The 16,684-nt window shown below is 36.9% G+C and overlaps 1 protein-coding gene across 3 annotated transcripts in view; it reads left to right on the forward strand.

Moving 5' to 3' along the window:
• SHISA6 (shisa family member 6) overlaps positions 1-16,684 on the forward strand; it is a 568,935-nt gene that overhangs the window by 302,999 nt on the left and 249,252 nt on the right. Inside the window, exon 4 of one of the 3 annotated variants that reach the window (XM_044672701.1) lies at positions 10,827-10,849. The exons of the other annotated variants lie outside the window; for them this stretch is intronic. Coding sequence (XP_044528636.1) covers positions 10,827-10,849 — 23 coding nt within the window. The remainder of the gene's footprint in view (positions 1-10,826; positions 10,850-16,684) is intronic. 3 annotated transcript variants of the gene reach the window in all.

Here is a 16,684-nt window from a genome sequence, read left to right on the forward strand (position 1 = left end):
GAAATTAAATAATATGATTCTCCAAAACCAATTTGTCAAAGAAGAATTCATAGAAGCAATAAACAATTTCATTGAAGACAATGATAATGATGAGACATTCTAACAAACTCTGTGGGATGCAGCCAAGGCAGTACTCAGGGGGGAATTTATATTCTTGACATTTATATATTTATATAAATTTATATATTAACAAATTAAGGAGGGCAGAGATTAATGAATTGGGCATGCAACTTAAAAAACTAGAAAACAAAAAGCTAGAAGCAAATTAAAAATCCCCAGATGAAAACTAAATTAGAAATACTAAAAATCAAGGGAGAAATTAATAAAATCGAAAGTAAAAGAACTATTGAATTCATAATAAGAATAGAATCTGGTATTTTGAAAAAACAGATAAAATAGACAAAGTACTGGTCAATCTAATAAAAAAAAGGAAAGAAGAAAACCAAATTGTATCAAAGATGAAAAGGGAGACCTCACCTCCAATGAAGGGGAAATTAAGGCAATTATTAAAAGCTATTTTGCCCATTTATATGGCAATAAATACAACGATGTAGGAGATATGGATGAATACTTACAAATATATAAATTGCCTAGGTTAACAGCAGAAGAAATAGAATACCTAAAGAATCCCATATCAGAAAAAGAAATTGAACAAACCATCAAAGAACTCCCTAAGAAAAAATCGCCAGGGTCTGATGGATTCACAAGTGAATTCTATCAGACATTCAAAGAGCAACTAATCCCAATACTATACAAATTATTTGATATGATAAGCAAAGAAGGAGTCCTACCAAATTCCTTGTATGACACAAATATGGTACTGATTCCAAAGCCAGGTAGGTCAAAAACAGAGAAAGAAAACTACAGACTAATCTCCCTAATGAACATAGATGCAAAAATCCTAAATAGAATACTAGCAAAGAGATTCCAACAAGTCATGAAGAGGATCATCCACCATGATCAGGTGGGGTTTATACCAGGAATGCAAGGATGGTTCAACATTAGGAAAACCATCCACATTATTGACCATATCAACAATCTAAGAAACAAAAATCAAATGATTATCTCAATAGATGCTGAAAAAGCCTTTGACAAAATACAGCAACCATTCCTATTGAAAACACTGAAAAGTATAGGAATAGAAGGACCTTTCCTAAAAATAATAAACAGTATATACCTAAAACCAACAACAAGCATCATATGCAATGGGGATAAATTAGAAGCCTTTCCAATAAGATCTGGAGTGAAAGAAGGATGCCAGTTATAACCTCTATTATTCAACATTGTACTAGAAACATGAAGGTATCAAAATAGGCAATGAGGAGACTAAGCTATCACTCTTTGAAGATGATGTGATGGTCTACTTAAAAAATCCTAGAGAATCAACTAAGAAGCTTGTAGAAATAATCAACCACGTTAGCAGAGTTGCAGGATACAAAATAAATGCACATAAATCATCAGCATTTCTATATATTTCCCACATATTAGAGCAGCAAGAGGTAGAAAGAAAAACACTATTTAAAATCACCCTAGACAATATAAAATACTTAGGAATCTATCTACCAAAACAAACACAGGAATTATATGAAAACAACTACAAAACACTTTCCAAACAAATAAAACTAGATCTAAACAATTGGAAAACCATTGATTGCTCATGGATAGGATGAGCTAACATAATAAATGACCATTCTACCCAAATTAATTTACCCATTTAGTGCCATACCTATAAAACTTCCAAAAAACTTCTTTACTGAATTAGGAAAAACTATAATAAATTTCATTTGGAATAACAACAGGTCAAGACTATCAAGGGAAATAATGAAAAAAAATGTGAAGGAAGGGGGCCTAGCAGTACCACATATTAAACTATACTATAAAGCAGCAGTCATCAAATCAATACTGGCTAAGAGACAGAAGGGAGGATCAGTGGAATAGACTTGGGGTAAATGACATCAGCAAGACAGTGTATGATAAACCCAAAGAGTCTAACTTTTGGGACATGAATCCACTATTTGACAAAAACTGCTGGGAAAGTTGGAAAACAATGTGGGAGAGATTAGGTTTAGATCAACATCTCACACCCTACACCAAGATAAATTCAGAATGGGTGAATGACTTGAATATAAAGAGGGAAACTATAAATAAGTTAAGTGAACACAGAATAGTATACTTGTCAGATCTCTGGGAAAGGAAAGATTTTAAAACCAAGCAAGAGTTAGAGAAAATTACAAAATGTAAATTAAATGATTTTGATTATATTAAGCTAAAAAGCATTTGTACAAATAAAAACAGTGTAGCCAAAATCAGAAGGGAAACAACAAATTGGGAAAAAATCTTTATAACAAAAATTCTGACAGGGGTCTAATTACTCAAATATACAAGGAGTTAAAGCAATTGTATAAAAAATTAAGCCATTCCCCAATTGATAAATGGGCAAGAAGACATGAAGAGACAATTTTCAGGTAAAGAAATCAAAAGTATCAATAAGCACATGAGAAAGTGTTCTAAATCTCTAATAATCAGAGAAATGCAAATCAGAACAACTCTTAGGTATCACCTCACACCTACCAGATTGGCTAACAAGAAAGAAGGGGAGAGTAATGAATGCTGGAGGGGATGTGGCAAAATTGGGACATTAATACATTGCTGGTGGAGTTGTGAACTGATCCAACCATTCTGGCTGGCAATTTGGTACTATGCTGAAAGGGCTATAAAAAAATGCCTGCCCTTTGATCCAGCCATACCATTGTTGGCTTTGTACCCCAAAGAGATCATAGAGATACAGACTTGTATGAAAATATTTATAGCTGCGCTTTTCATGGTGGCAAAGAACTGGAAAAGGAGGGTATGTCCTTCAATTGGGGAATGGCTGAACAAATTGTGGTATATGCTGGTGATGGAATACTATTGTGCTCAAAGGAATAATAAACTAGTGGAATTCCAGGTGAACTGGAAAGACCTCCAGGAACTGATGCAGAGTGAAAGGAGCAGAGCCAGAAGAACACTGTATACAGAGACTTATATACTATGGTAAAATTGTATGCAATGGACTTCTGTAATAGCAGCAATGCAATGACAGAGGACAATTTTGAGGGATTTATGGAAAGAAACACTACCCACATTCAGAGGAAGGACTGCAGGAGAGGAAACATAGAAGAAAAACAACTACTTGAATGTATGGGTTGAGGTGGACATGATTGGGGATGTAGACTCGAAACTACCACACCAATACAACTAACAACAATTTTGAAATAGGTCTTGATCAATGACACATGTTAAAACCAGTGGAAATGTGTATCAGCCATGGGTGGGGGGGATATGGGGGGTGAAGGGGAAAGTGGAAGCATGAATCATGTAACCATGTTAAAAAGAAATATTAATAAATGGTTAAAAATACTAGAGGAAAATATAAATGTAATTTACATGACAGTAAAGTCATGTATATTAAATAATATAATAAAAACAAAGAGATTGACAAACAGCATAAGAAGGCATAATCTGCTATGTATTTTCAAAGTGCATATGGTGACAGCTCAGTGGATTGAGAACAAGGCCTAGGGATGGGAGATCTTGGATTCACATTTAACCTCAGACACTTCCTAGTTATGTAAAGTCATTTATCTCCCATTACCCAGCCCTTACCACTCTTCTGCCTTGAAACCAATATATAGTATTGATTCTAAGATGGAAGGTAAGGGTTTTTTTTAAAAAGAATATACATATTTCTCCCTCCTGCCATGGAACTTTTGCAATAATTGCTCACATATTAGGGCAAAGAAAAATTGTAAATATATGTAAAAAGTCAGAAAAGCAAATTACATTTTTATAAGTCATAATGTAATAAAATAATGATTCTTTATTATTTATTATAAAGCAAAACAAATCTAAATGTAGACTTACTAATGAAATAGAAAATAAAAATAAGTGAAAGGATGAAGCACAGAAACAATTATGTAAATGACAATGATAATAATGAAGCAACCTGCCAAAATTTCTGGGATCCTGTTAAAAAGATTCCCAGAAGAAAAATTATATTCCTAAAAACATTAACACAATTCTTTATTTGCTGTTAACATTATTGTTTGCTTAGAAAATTCTAAGTTATCAGCAAAGATACTAATGGAGGAAATATCTAGTTTCTGGAAAGTTATAATATACAAAAATCATTCCACAAAAATCAATAACATTTCAATATTATAACAAAATTAAATGAAATATAAAAGGAAAATCTAATTTGAAGTAATAACAAAATGTACAAAAATATTTTGTTATCAGTCTCTCAATACTCAAGCAATATCTTGATTACAAAATTCCCCTTAAAGAAATAAATAACATCTTTAATAGTTGGAGGAATATTTAGTGTTCATGGATAAACTATAATAATTTGTAAAATTGTAAAAATTACAATATTACTTAAGCTAATTGGCATATTTAACACTAAGTCATTAAACTCACAAAGAAATACTATAGGAAGCTAGGTAAAATAACTACAAAATTCATTTTGGTGAACAAAAGATATCAAAAGTTAGAATTTAAAAAGAATGAAAGAAATAAAAGGGAAATAGCATTCTGAGACTATATCCCAAAATATTAACCATCAAAACTATTTGGTATAGTTAAAAATGGAAAAAGCAGCTCAGTAGAAAAGACTAGACAAGGAAGAAGCAGCTGTAATTCAAGTCAATGACCCAATGTTGACAAACATGAAAGCACAAATTATCTATGAAAAAACCCTTCTTTTTTATAAAAGCTGCTGGGCAAATTAGAAAGATGTCTGGCATAAATTATGCTTAGACAAACATCATAAACCATTTGTTGTTGTTTACTTATTTCAGTGGTGTCCAAATCTTTGTGACATTTGTGATATTTGGAGTTTTCTTGGCAGAGATACTGCAATGGTTTGCATTTCCTTCTTCAGTTCATGGATACAAATGAGAAAATTAAGGCAAATAGGGAAAGTGACTTGTCAAGGGTCGCACAGCTAGTAAAGTGACTGAGGCCAAATTTGAATTTATGAAAATGAGTTCACCTACACCATCTAACTGCTCATCATGTGATATATTTCACAATAAATTCAAAATGTAGAGGTGCCAGAATTAAAAATCATCTCATTAAAAAAATGGAAGAGAAGCACATATATTCCACAGATATCAGTAACGAATGAATTCTTAAACAAATGTTAGGTAAAGGCAATAGCAAAAAATAAAATAGATAACATGATTACATGAAATTTTAAAATTTGCACAAACAAAATTAATGCATTAAGATAAGAAGGTAAAGACTTAGAAAATATTTGTTTGGATAGCTCTGATGAAGATTTGATATCCAAGACATTTAGAAAATTAAATGTATAACATATAAAAACAACAGCACGTGTATGTCATTTGTGGATATGTGTATAAGTAGTATATTTATGTATGTATTTCTTCCATTATTCATAATTTAGATCATGTTTTGATTCTATAACCTTTAGATTTCATCTCAAACTGAGAAAAGTTGGCAAAAATGACAAGACTGCAATGGTAAATGTTAGAAAAATAGGGACATTGATGCATTGTTGATGAAGTTATGAATTATTACAAATATTTTTGTAACAAATTTGGAATTATATAGCATGACTAAAATGCACATACTATTTGACTCAGAAACTCTACTGGTAGGTATATACCATCATTACCACTCTTCCTCCTCCCCCACAGTTGTTCATTGACAGAAAGAAAGGTTCTACATAGACCAAAATATTTATATCCATATGTTTTGTGGTAGCAGGGAACTGAATACAAAGTAGATGACCATCAATTGGAAAGTGGTGAAACAAATGTGTTATTTATGGCATATGTACTGTTAAGAAACTATAAGCATTATAAATACAGAGTGGAAAGATTTACATAAACTGATGCAAAGTGATGTAATCAGACCCAGAAAAAATGATATATAAAACATTGTAAATGTAAAGATCATGAAGCACCAAACAATTAAAAATAAGTGTTTCAGAATTATAAAGAATAATCTTGACTCAAAAATAAGAGATATGGGAAGATTTCTCCCCTACTTCTTTGCAGAAATCCTAGGACATTGCATCTAAGATTAGGTTTTATTGTTTTGTTGGATTTTTTTCACTGTGGGCTGATCAATTTTCCTGATTCTTAAAAATTGTTTTCTGTATTTTTCTTTAAAAAATCTTCATTATGAGAGATGATCCTCTGGGAGCAGGAAATAAGGGTTTTTTTCCAATGGCCTCTAACGTATCAATCTAGCTTTAAATCTGTTCTATGATCCCATAGATGACATATTTGAAAATGAAATTCAGAGTTTCAGGGCATTTGATAGATAGGAGACCAGATACAAGCTTTGTCATCTTGAAAAGTCACTTCCCCTCTCTAGTCCTCAATCCTCATCTGTAAAATAAAGGTAATCCCCTTACACAGTCTCTAAAGTCACTTCAAACTCTAATATTCATTCTTGAAGGGGTAAGGATAGATCCTCTGCCTTCTGCACCTTATAAGGAAGAGCACCAGAGGTGAAACTGCTTCCTCTAAGTGACTTGAAAAGTTTTTGGATCCACACAGCACAGAAACATAGCTATAGCAATTTTCTACCAGTCTAAAAGCTTGTCTGAAGCACCAAGGAACATTTGCAGTAATAAGAAATATATAATAGTGGAAGGAACATAGCCTAAATCTGAAGTTGAAATGTTGGGTTCAAATTTTAATTTTACTTGTTTGTTTGGAGAAAAACCTGACTTCTTATACTTGCCTTTTTCTCTTTCCAGAGTTAAATACAGTCCACTAAGTATCCCAGAGGTCTCCAGAGAGGTCAAGAGCCTTTCTGGAATTTGTCCCCAAAGAAACTCAAAATTTCTAACTATACTAATGAGATAAGGGTGACCTAGGATTGGCTGATGTTCAGAACTCAGCAGTGGGTAGAAGGAAGAATCATTAATATGGGAGCTAGAACTCTTCCATTTTCTTGGATATGAGTTATTGTTTTCTCTTTTTTTCTTATGGAACTTAACAGCACTGATTTTGGCTTTCCATAGTTGACTATTTCTATAGCACCTAATTACATGGGACGTTTTTAAAAAGCAACACTGAACACACTGCTATAAATGTTCAGACTGTTCGTTTTCTCTGTGTCTTTCTTTTTCTCTCTCTGCTTCTGTCTCTCTCTGTCTCTCTCTCTCTGACTCTGTCTCTATCTCTGTGTCTGTCTGTCTTTCTCTACATGAATAGATAATACGAGTCCTCAGAGCCCCTGGTTATTCAGCTACCAGTCACTCCCATTAGCTCTAGCTCCACTCAGAAACAATTTACTAGTGCCAAACACATGCTGATTTTCTGTCAGATACCTCAAAACCAAATCTTACCCCTGCCTTCACTATCAGTCTCCCTCCTTGCTCGTGAATTCTGTCATGTGACAGCTAATGGAACCACTTTGGCATCAGAAAGGAAATAATGCTTTTCAGCAAAGAAAAAGAGATTGTTTTAAAAAACCTCCAATTAAGTCTGAAAACAGCTTCAGTGGTGGTCACAAATAACTGAATAATGACATCAAGGAAACTTATAGATAAGAGTAGTACTCCTTTGCTCTTGATCAGTAACATGAGTAAATTATACAAGCATTACTATATCTTTGCCAGAGGAACTTCTTTTAAAAAGAATTCATGGGAAGATATATATTTCTAGGGGCTTAATGTAGAAGTCTAATATCAGAACCATTCTTAGGCAGGCAAACAATTATGGTATACTAAAAAGATTATAGGCAAGACTTAAAGTCAGAGGACCTAGATTCTAAACCCAGGTGTGCCACTTAACTTCATTTTCATGAGCCACAATTGATAATCTTTAAGATAAAGAAAATCATACTTAAACCATCTATCTTAATAAGTTTTTCGACACAGTCATGTATACACCAGCTCCAATAAATGAGGAGAAATTATTCAATGTGTAGCTGTGCTAAGAATAGAAGAAATGATAGTGTTTCTATTGGAAACTTTATAAAGGGTGTCTCTTTATAACATGATTATTCACAGCCCTCAAATCCTGGACAAATTGATAGAGATGCTTGCCAGTGGTCCCCAATTTTGGCTTTTTAACAGGCAGGTTTGGAGTATTATGTTCAGATTTACAGGGAATTATGATGCCTTGTTCAATTAGTGAATTTATCACTGGGGTAATGCCCTCTATTGCCTCCTTCAAGAAAGGATACTGAGGAATGGAAGGAGGTGGGCTAGATTTTGTTTTAATTTGGACAGGGACAACCGACAATCAGAAGGTGATGTGACCCAGAGAGACTCAGGTATATCTGTTGGTATTTTAAAAGTGGGAGACTCCTTCATCTCATGACTATCTGAAAAAAGCATAGGGAGCAAATTTAAATATTCCTCAGGCAATTCCAGTGACATAGAGCCATCTGGAGAGCTATTTATTGTGGCTCTAGGCTTGCATAAAAGATCTCTCCCCAGAAAATTTATAGGGGAGCCAGACATCAAGAGGAAGGAGTGCTCCACATTTAGGGGTACTATGGACACTGTTCTAGGGGAACGTTTTGGAACCATTTGAGGTTTCCCTGATACCCCCACTACACTTATTGATCCTATGGAATTGCAATATGGGTGTGGTGTATTCTTCAATACAGATCTGGAAGCTCCAGTGTTCAAAGGACAGTCATAATAGGTGTTATCAACCTTTAATGTTACATAGGGCTCGTCTGTATGGGGGGGCAGTGGATGGGGACAACGGGTAGTTAGGCATCAGGGTCTTTAAAATCAAAGGTTGTATCCTTTGATTCCTGTGCCTCAACCCCCCACCCCACTCCCATATATCTTCATAATCTTTGAGTATGTCTTTGGGCTCCTCCTTGAGGGGCAATAGCACCCTGCATGGTTCTGGGCCGAGCTCTACTCAAGATATACTGCTCTATAGTCATTTGGTATGAGTTATCAATTGCCTGATCCATATTCCTAGATCTGTTATTAGTCTTAAAGTTGCAATTCCCGAAATTATTATTGTAATCATTATTTCCATGATTGTTATTACTTCTATAATTATTATTTCTAAAGTTGCAATTTCTGAAGTTATTATTTCTAATTGCTTGTTTCCAAGTCCTACGGTTCATCATTATGTGACCCCTTTTCCCACAGAAGTGGCATATAAGGGGCTGAGAGTTAGATTCTTGGAGAGGGGTAATTGCTATTGGTTGAGTAGCATACTCTTTTCCTACTTTATCACTTAAAGAGAATAGTTTCTTTTGAAATATGTCCAGTAAACTATTATTCTCTTCCTGTTTCTCTTTATGGTTATTAGAGACATCAACAGCAGTTATCCTTAATTCATCATGATCTCTTTCAGGCCATGTAGGGCAATTTGTTTTAAAGTGATCTTGGATCTCTCTATGAGAGTTATTGACAAATTGTTCCTTTATTGGCCTTATATCCTTTTCAACAGAAAGCTCAAGTTCCATGTATTTATTTCCCAGCTCAATGAGCCTGTCCATGAATTGAGAGGGTGTCTCATCATCAGATTGTGTAATATGCTTAAATTTGGTCCAGGCCTGTGGTTTCTCAGTGCATGCTTGCATTGCTTTGAGAATGGCATCCCTAGAAAGATGTAAGCCTGAATCGTATTTGGGGTCATTACACTGGCATTTAGGATCTTCAGATGGCCAGCATGCTACATTGCATCCTCAAGCTTTGTTAACATGAGAGATAATTTTAATGCTCTCATATTCCATTAGGAAAGCCCAGAGCAATTTTTCTACATTTTTATAAGAGAGGTCATAGTCAAAGAAAATCATCCTTTTTTTAAAGTTACTGTTATGGGCTCTTCTTCCTAAGAGGGGCAGTTTTCTTTTAAATCTTTGATGTCCTGGCACGTGAAATGGTTATGTTGTTTCAATGTAACCACATCCCCATCAGGTCTTATTGTGGACACTTCCCTTAAGGGGAAAAGGCCTGCACAGGAATCATTTAGTGGTTGTGGTTTCTGGGAAGGTGACTGTGGGGAGGTAAGGTTAACCAGGATTTGTAGAACATGAGCAAGTTGGTTCAGAGTGTGAGAGAGGAGGTTCTGCACCTGAGATATAGAAGAGGGGCCTGATATTTCTATTTCAGGGGAAACAGGTTTGCAAAAATCAGACCTGTGTTGGGGAGAAACCTCCTTTGTCATTTGACCATGTAAGTAATGCACAATCTGGTTCAATTGAACTTGTATGTAGGCTCACATTCTCCTTTGATATGACCTTCCAGTCCAGAGAAAAAAGAAAACTACAAGCCACATAGGAACAAAGAGGTAATCTGGAACTCTATAATTGCCCTAATTGGGCAAAAACTGCAAGAGTTTCTTGTAGAATAGCATATATACTGCTGAGCATTGTGATCAAAAGGGTAGATTAAAGGGAAGTGGAAAAGGGAATAAGTTTTGATGTATATATTGATTTGTTTATTTATTTATTTGGAGGTAGGGGCAAGCTAAAGGATATTGTATATTGTTTTATTTTGTTTTTATTTTATATGGTTTTGTTTAATTTTATTTGAAAAAATTATTTATAATTTATTCATTTATATTATATATTGTAATTTGTTTATAATTGCAACATTGAAATGACAGTGTGGAATTTCTGCAAGCTACGGTGTCAAACCTCAACCCAGAATTCCAGCCCCTCCACCCCGGAGAACTCTGGGTGAGGGGGCTGTTTAAGGCAGTTTTAAGCTCTGTTTGCTGATCCCAGATCTGGTTGCTCAGGAGAGAGTTTTAGCTGGAGAACTATGTAAAGCCATTTATAGTTTCTCTGCCTCTTACCTGTTAGCTAGATTAGACCTTCAGCAACAATACAACCATTATTATTTGTTATTTAAGGCTTTGAGGGCAAACTAGCTATAAAGAATACCTCTCCCTTTTGGGGGGAGGGGTTGTTTCAACCTAACAGTTTAGCTCTTCCCAGACCTTATTCTATCCTTGACAAAACCTTCCTCCCTTCCCTTCCTCACTTATCAGTAAACTTTCACCTTTTGGTAGCTGTGCCTGGCTATTATTTGGGGAATACTCACAACCTCCTTCAGGCTTAATTCCTTCAGTTTTGTGGCCTAAACAAGTCAGATCCTCCTTTAGTCCCTGAAAGCTTCAGAATCAAGTTTTTACTACTTTCTCCTGACTCAAACCTGTGGGAAAATAAGTTGTGAAAGTTAACATCTCTAGGAGATCAGCCTTACCCAATCTGCTGACTGAGATCTGAAAATAACAGTTCAAACACCATTTGAAACTGATCTCTAACTTCTTGGTGGGAGGGGTGAGAGTACAAGGAGTACTCAGCTAGTTTGTGCCCCTCCCTTTTACCTGAAGCCTGTCAATGGGGAGTGGAGTGATTCCAGCTTGCTACATATCACTGGCATAACTACACCTTCACACAAATAACACTGTTTCAACCAATATAACAATACTATATGTAGTTTATAATTGTTTATTTATTTTTAATTATTTTTTAAATTAAAACAAATCTTTGATGCCTTTATTTATTTGTTTGTTTGTTTGTTTGGTGTTGCTGCCCTCTAGTGGCAGAAAAATACCCACTATGGCTTAGCAGGAAAAAAAAAGGGAAAGAAAACAGAAAAAGAAACAAAATTTTTTCAGTGCTCTCTACTGACCTCTGGTGGCTAAGTGGCCCCACTATAAGAGGGAAGAGTAAGGAGCGTGGTTAGGGTAGGGGTGGGAGCAAAGGGCATGATTGTGTTTGTGAGAAGTTAAAATGAAGGATATGGCTACAAAACAGGGTGGATTTGCTCTAAAAGCCTTTACAGTCAGAAACTGGGAGTTGAAGCAGTTACCTTGCTTTTTGAAACCTAAGTTGGGCAGGGAGGAAGCTAGAAAGCAGGCTGGGGTTGGTGAAAAAAGGTCAGGAGCTCCCCACACCAAGGTAAAAACCTCAGCAGAAGTTAGGGATTTCTACAAGGTAAAAAAGCTCTTTCGCGTGCTGGGGCTAGGTACTGAGGGGTGCTTTTTAAACTTACCAATCACGGAATCAGTAGACAGGCTAGCTAAAAGGTCCAAAAGAGGCTCCTGTAGTGGCAGGAAACTACAATAGCAGATGAAGCAGCTTAAGCTGCAGGCTGTGGCCTGGGGCTGAAGGCAGCCTGAGGCTTTCAAACCCAGTCTGGCAGCAGCAGCCACGGTGTGACTTTGGCTGTGGCTGCAGCTTCAGCTAGGGAGGATCCAGCAGTCCAGGGAATGGGGAAAAGTGCATGGAAGGCCCTGGGAGGCAGCAGCTGACTCAGGGGGATTGAGTGGAGGGGGGGTTTACAGTGGGGCATCAGGAGGTGATCCGTGCCTACAACTGCAGCTATGGGAGCCAGCTAAGGGCAGCTGTAGCCTCTCAAACTCAGTGCCAGCAGCTGAGGCTGGGGCATGGAGGCAGTGCAAGGAGGCAAGGGAGGCTGCAGCTGGGGTGGCCCAACAAAAGGGTCGAGGTGGTGTGAAGATGAGTGGGAGACATCTGGGAGGGAAAGGCACAGATTGGGGAAGAGGTGGGAGGCAGCAGCCCAGCAAAGGTTTTAAAATGGCAGAAAACTTGGCCGCAGGGAGTGAGGGGGGCAGGGCACAGCTGGGAAGCAGTGGCTGGGAAACCCCAACTGGGAACTCATTCCACGGGGGATCTGAGGCTAGTCCCTTCATGACGTCGCCAAACTATAAGTTTCAAAATGTAATATTCAATGCCTCCAAAGTATGATATTTATAAGGATTTATTAAAACGTGGAGAAAGAGTCCCAACTCACCCTTCACCAAGCCGCCTCCAATGCCAAAAGACCCTGTTGATCACGCAAAACAAACAAACAAACAAAAAAAAAAACAACAAACCATTTCCATACAGCCCATGAAAACCAACGACCAAAAGGAAAAGGCTTAAGGAATTATGAGTATGGTGAAAGGGAGTTTGGGTAATGTAGTTTAAAGGGGTACAAGGTCTTTTCAACTTTACACCTTTAATCTGTATATCCCTCTGCTTCAAATGTGTTTCTTGTAAACAACATTTAGTAGGATTCTGGTTTTTAATCCACTCCGCTATCTGCTTCCATTTTATGGGTGAGTTCATCCCATTCACATTCAGAGTTATGATTACTGACTGTGTATTGTCCTCCATCTTATTTTCCTTTTTTGATCCTGCTCTACTGCTTTTTACTCAGTTCATCTTCATCAGTATTTCGCTTTTCATCATCCCCCACTCCTCCCTTCCTCCAATTATTTCCCCTTTCTCTGTAGAATAAGATATAATTATATACCCCATTGAGTATATTTGTTTTCCCCTCTCTGAGCCAGTTATGATGAGAGTAAAGTTTAAACACTGCCCATCACAATGCTTATCCTCCCCTCTCCATAATGATTTTTATGCCTCCTTACGGCATATAATTTACCCCTTTCAATTTCTCCTTTCCCTTTTTTCTCAGTGAAATCCTCTTTTTTTAGCCCCTTGATTTTTTTTCACATACCTTGCTCTTTGTCTCCATAAAAATTCTTTAGAGTTAGGTGGGTTTTTTTGTTGTTTGCTTATTTTTCCTATCTTTTTAATGGATATTTTATGGGAGGTTAGGGTACCTTCTTAAACTTCAGTCCTTCCTTGATGCTACCCTTAGCTTTTTTTTTTCTGTATCTGCCAGTTTTAGTTTTCTGATATGGTATGATATGAGGGCTGAGAGTTCTGAGAGCTACCTCCCACTGCTGATTCAATTAACCCTTAAGATGCTGATAGCTTAAAGACTTCCCTCTGGCTTGGGCATAAGCTTTTGGTCTTACTCTGGGCTTCATCAGGTTAGGAACTGTTCAGATTCTAGCCTCAGGCTCAACTGTAAAGTTTTTTGTTCTCACTAAGTACTTGATCTAATCAGACACCCATTTGATTTTCCTGTTCTGGAGTTCCACACTGAGCTTTCCACAAAACATCAGGATGCATTTTTAATCTACCAACTACCTCAAACTGGGATCTATGTCCTCACCCCAATCCCAAACTGGGACTCCTGGCTTTGCTCTGGGTCCATGCAGATAAGCCCACTTCAACACACAGTGCCCAGGACTGGATTCTTGATTTCCCCACAGGTTCAGAATTTCAAGAAGTATGGGTTGATTGAACTCTATTTGCCTAGGTAGGGCCTCAGAATCTGAATGTTGGCTTGGTCATAGGTCCTGAAAATGGAACACCAGATGGGGTGGGATTTGTGGCTTATTCATGGCTTACTCTTCCTTCCTTGCAATAGTCTCCTGCTGACTGTGCTTGCTCTCTCATCTCAGTTTCCCAGATTTCTTTGCCTAGCTTTTGGATTTTTCTTTTCTTCTCAGTTGTTTCACTCTATTTCTTTGTTTGTTCTTTCTCTCCTGTAGTCATTTTGAGGCTGTATTTTTTATTTAATTAATTCATTTTGAATATTTTTTCAAGGTTACATGATTCTTTTTCTTTCCCTCCCCTCCTGCATCTCCCCTTCCTTAGCTGATTAGCAATTTGGGTTCTACATGTATCATTGTTCAGAACCTATTTCCATATTTATTAATGAGTGATCATTTAAAATCAATATCCCCAGTCATATCCTCATCAAACCATATGATCAATCATGTATTTCTCTTCTGCATTTCTACTCCCAGAGTTTTTTATCTAAGTGTAGATAGCATTCTTTCTCATAAGTCCTTCTGAATGGTCCTGTATCATTACATTGATGATAGTGGAGAATTTCATTACATTCCATTGTGCCATAGTCTCTGTGTATGTTCTGGTTCTGATACTTTCTCTCTGCATCAATTCTTGGAATTTGTTCCAGTTCACATGGAATTCCTCCAATTCATTATTCTTTTCAGCACAGTAGTATTCTATTACCAATAGATTCCACAATTTGTTCAGCCATTCCCCAATTGAAGGGCATACCCTCTCTTTCCATTTATTTTGCCACCACAAAGAGCATGGCTATAAATATTTTTGTACAAGTCTGTTTATCTATGATCTCTTTGGGGTACAAACCCAACAATGGAATGGCTGGATCAAAGGGCAGGCATTCTTTTATGGCTCTTTGGGCATAATTCTGAATTGCCACCCTCTCATTTTTTAGTGTTTTGACACCACAATGAGAGAGGCTATGAATATTTTTCTACTAGTTTTTTTCCCCCGTAAAAACCTAGGAGTGGGATGACTGGATCAAAGGGAAGGCAGTCTTTTATAGCCCTTTGGGCATAGTTCCAAATTACCATCCAGAATGTTTGGATCAATTCACAACTCCACCAGCAATGCATTAGTGTCCCAATTTTGCCACATCCTCTCCAACATTTATTACTTTCCTTTGCTGTCATGTTGGCCAATCTACTAGATATGAGGTGAGACCTCAGGGTTGTTTTGATTTGCATTTCTCTAATTGTGAGAGATTTGGGGCACTTTTTTATGTACTTATTGACAGTTTTGATTTCTTTATCTGAAAAATTCCAATGCATTTCCCTTGCCCATTCATCACTTGGAGAAAGGTTTGTTTTTTGTACAATTGATTTAGCTCCTTATAAATTTGAGAAATTAGACTTTTTGAGGGAGGATTGTGTTATAAAGATTTTTCCCCAATTTGTTGCTTCCCTTCTACTTTTGGTTGCATTGGTTTTGTTTGAACAAAAAACTTTTTAATTTTTTTTTAATTTTTTTTAACATTTATTAATAATCATTTTTAACATGATTACATGTTTCATGCTCCTATTTTCCCCTTCACCCCCCCGCACTTCCCCCACCCATGGCCAACGCACTTTTCCACTGGTTTTGTCATGTCTCCTTGATCAAGACCAATTTCCCAATTGTTGGTGGTTGCATTGGTGTGGTAGTTTCGAGTCCACACCCTCAATCATGTCCGCCCCAACCCATGCGTTCAAGCAGTTGCTTTTCTTATATGTTTCCTCTCCTGCAGTCCTTCCTCTGAATGTGGGTAGCGTTCTTTACCATGAATCCCTCAGAATTGTCCTGGGTCATTGCATTGCTGCTGGTACAGAAGCCCATTACATTCAATTTTACCACAGTATATCAGTCTCTGTGTACAATGTTCTTTTGGCTCTGCTCCTTTCGCTCTGCATCAGATCCCGGAGGTCTCTCCAGTTCACCTGGAACTCCTCCAGTTTATTATTCCTTTTAGCACAATAGTATTCCATCACCCGCATATACCACAGTTTGTTCAGCCATTCCCCAATTGAAGGACATACCCTCCTTTTCCAGTTTTTTGCCACCACAAAAAGCGCAGCTATAAATATTTTTGTACATGTCTGTTTATCTATGATCTCTTTGGGATACAAACCCAACAATGGTATGGCTGGTTCAAAGGGCAGGCATTCTTTTATAGCCCTTTGAGCATGATTCCAAATTGCCAGCCAGAATGGCTGGATCAGTTCACAACTCCACCAGCAATGCATTAATGTCCCAATTTTGCCACATCCCCTCCAACATTCATTACTCTCCCCTTCTTTCATTTTAGCCAATCTGCTAGGTGTGAGGTGATACCTCAGAGTTGTTTTGATTTGCATTTCTCTAATTATTAGAGATTTGGAACACTTTCTCATGTGCTTATTGATACTTTTGATTTCTTTACCTGAAAATTGCCTATTCATGTCTCTTGCCCATTTATCAATTGGGGAATGGCTTGATTTTTTATACAATTGCTTTAACTCCTTGTATATTTGAGTGATTA

Source organism: Gracilinanus agilis, chromosome 4, assembly GCF_016433145.1.
Source record: "Gracilinanus agilis isolate LMUSP501 chromosome 4, AgileGrace, whole genome shotgun sequence".
Classification (NCBI taxonomy): Eukaryota; Metazoa; Chordata; class Mammalia; order Didelphimorphia; family Didelphidae; genus Gracilinanus; species Gracilinanus agilis.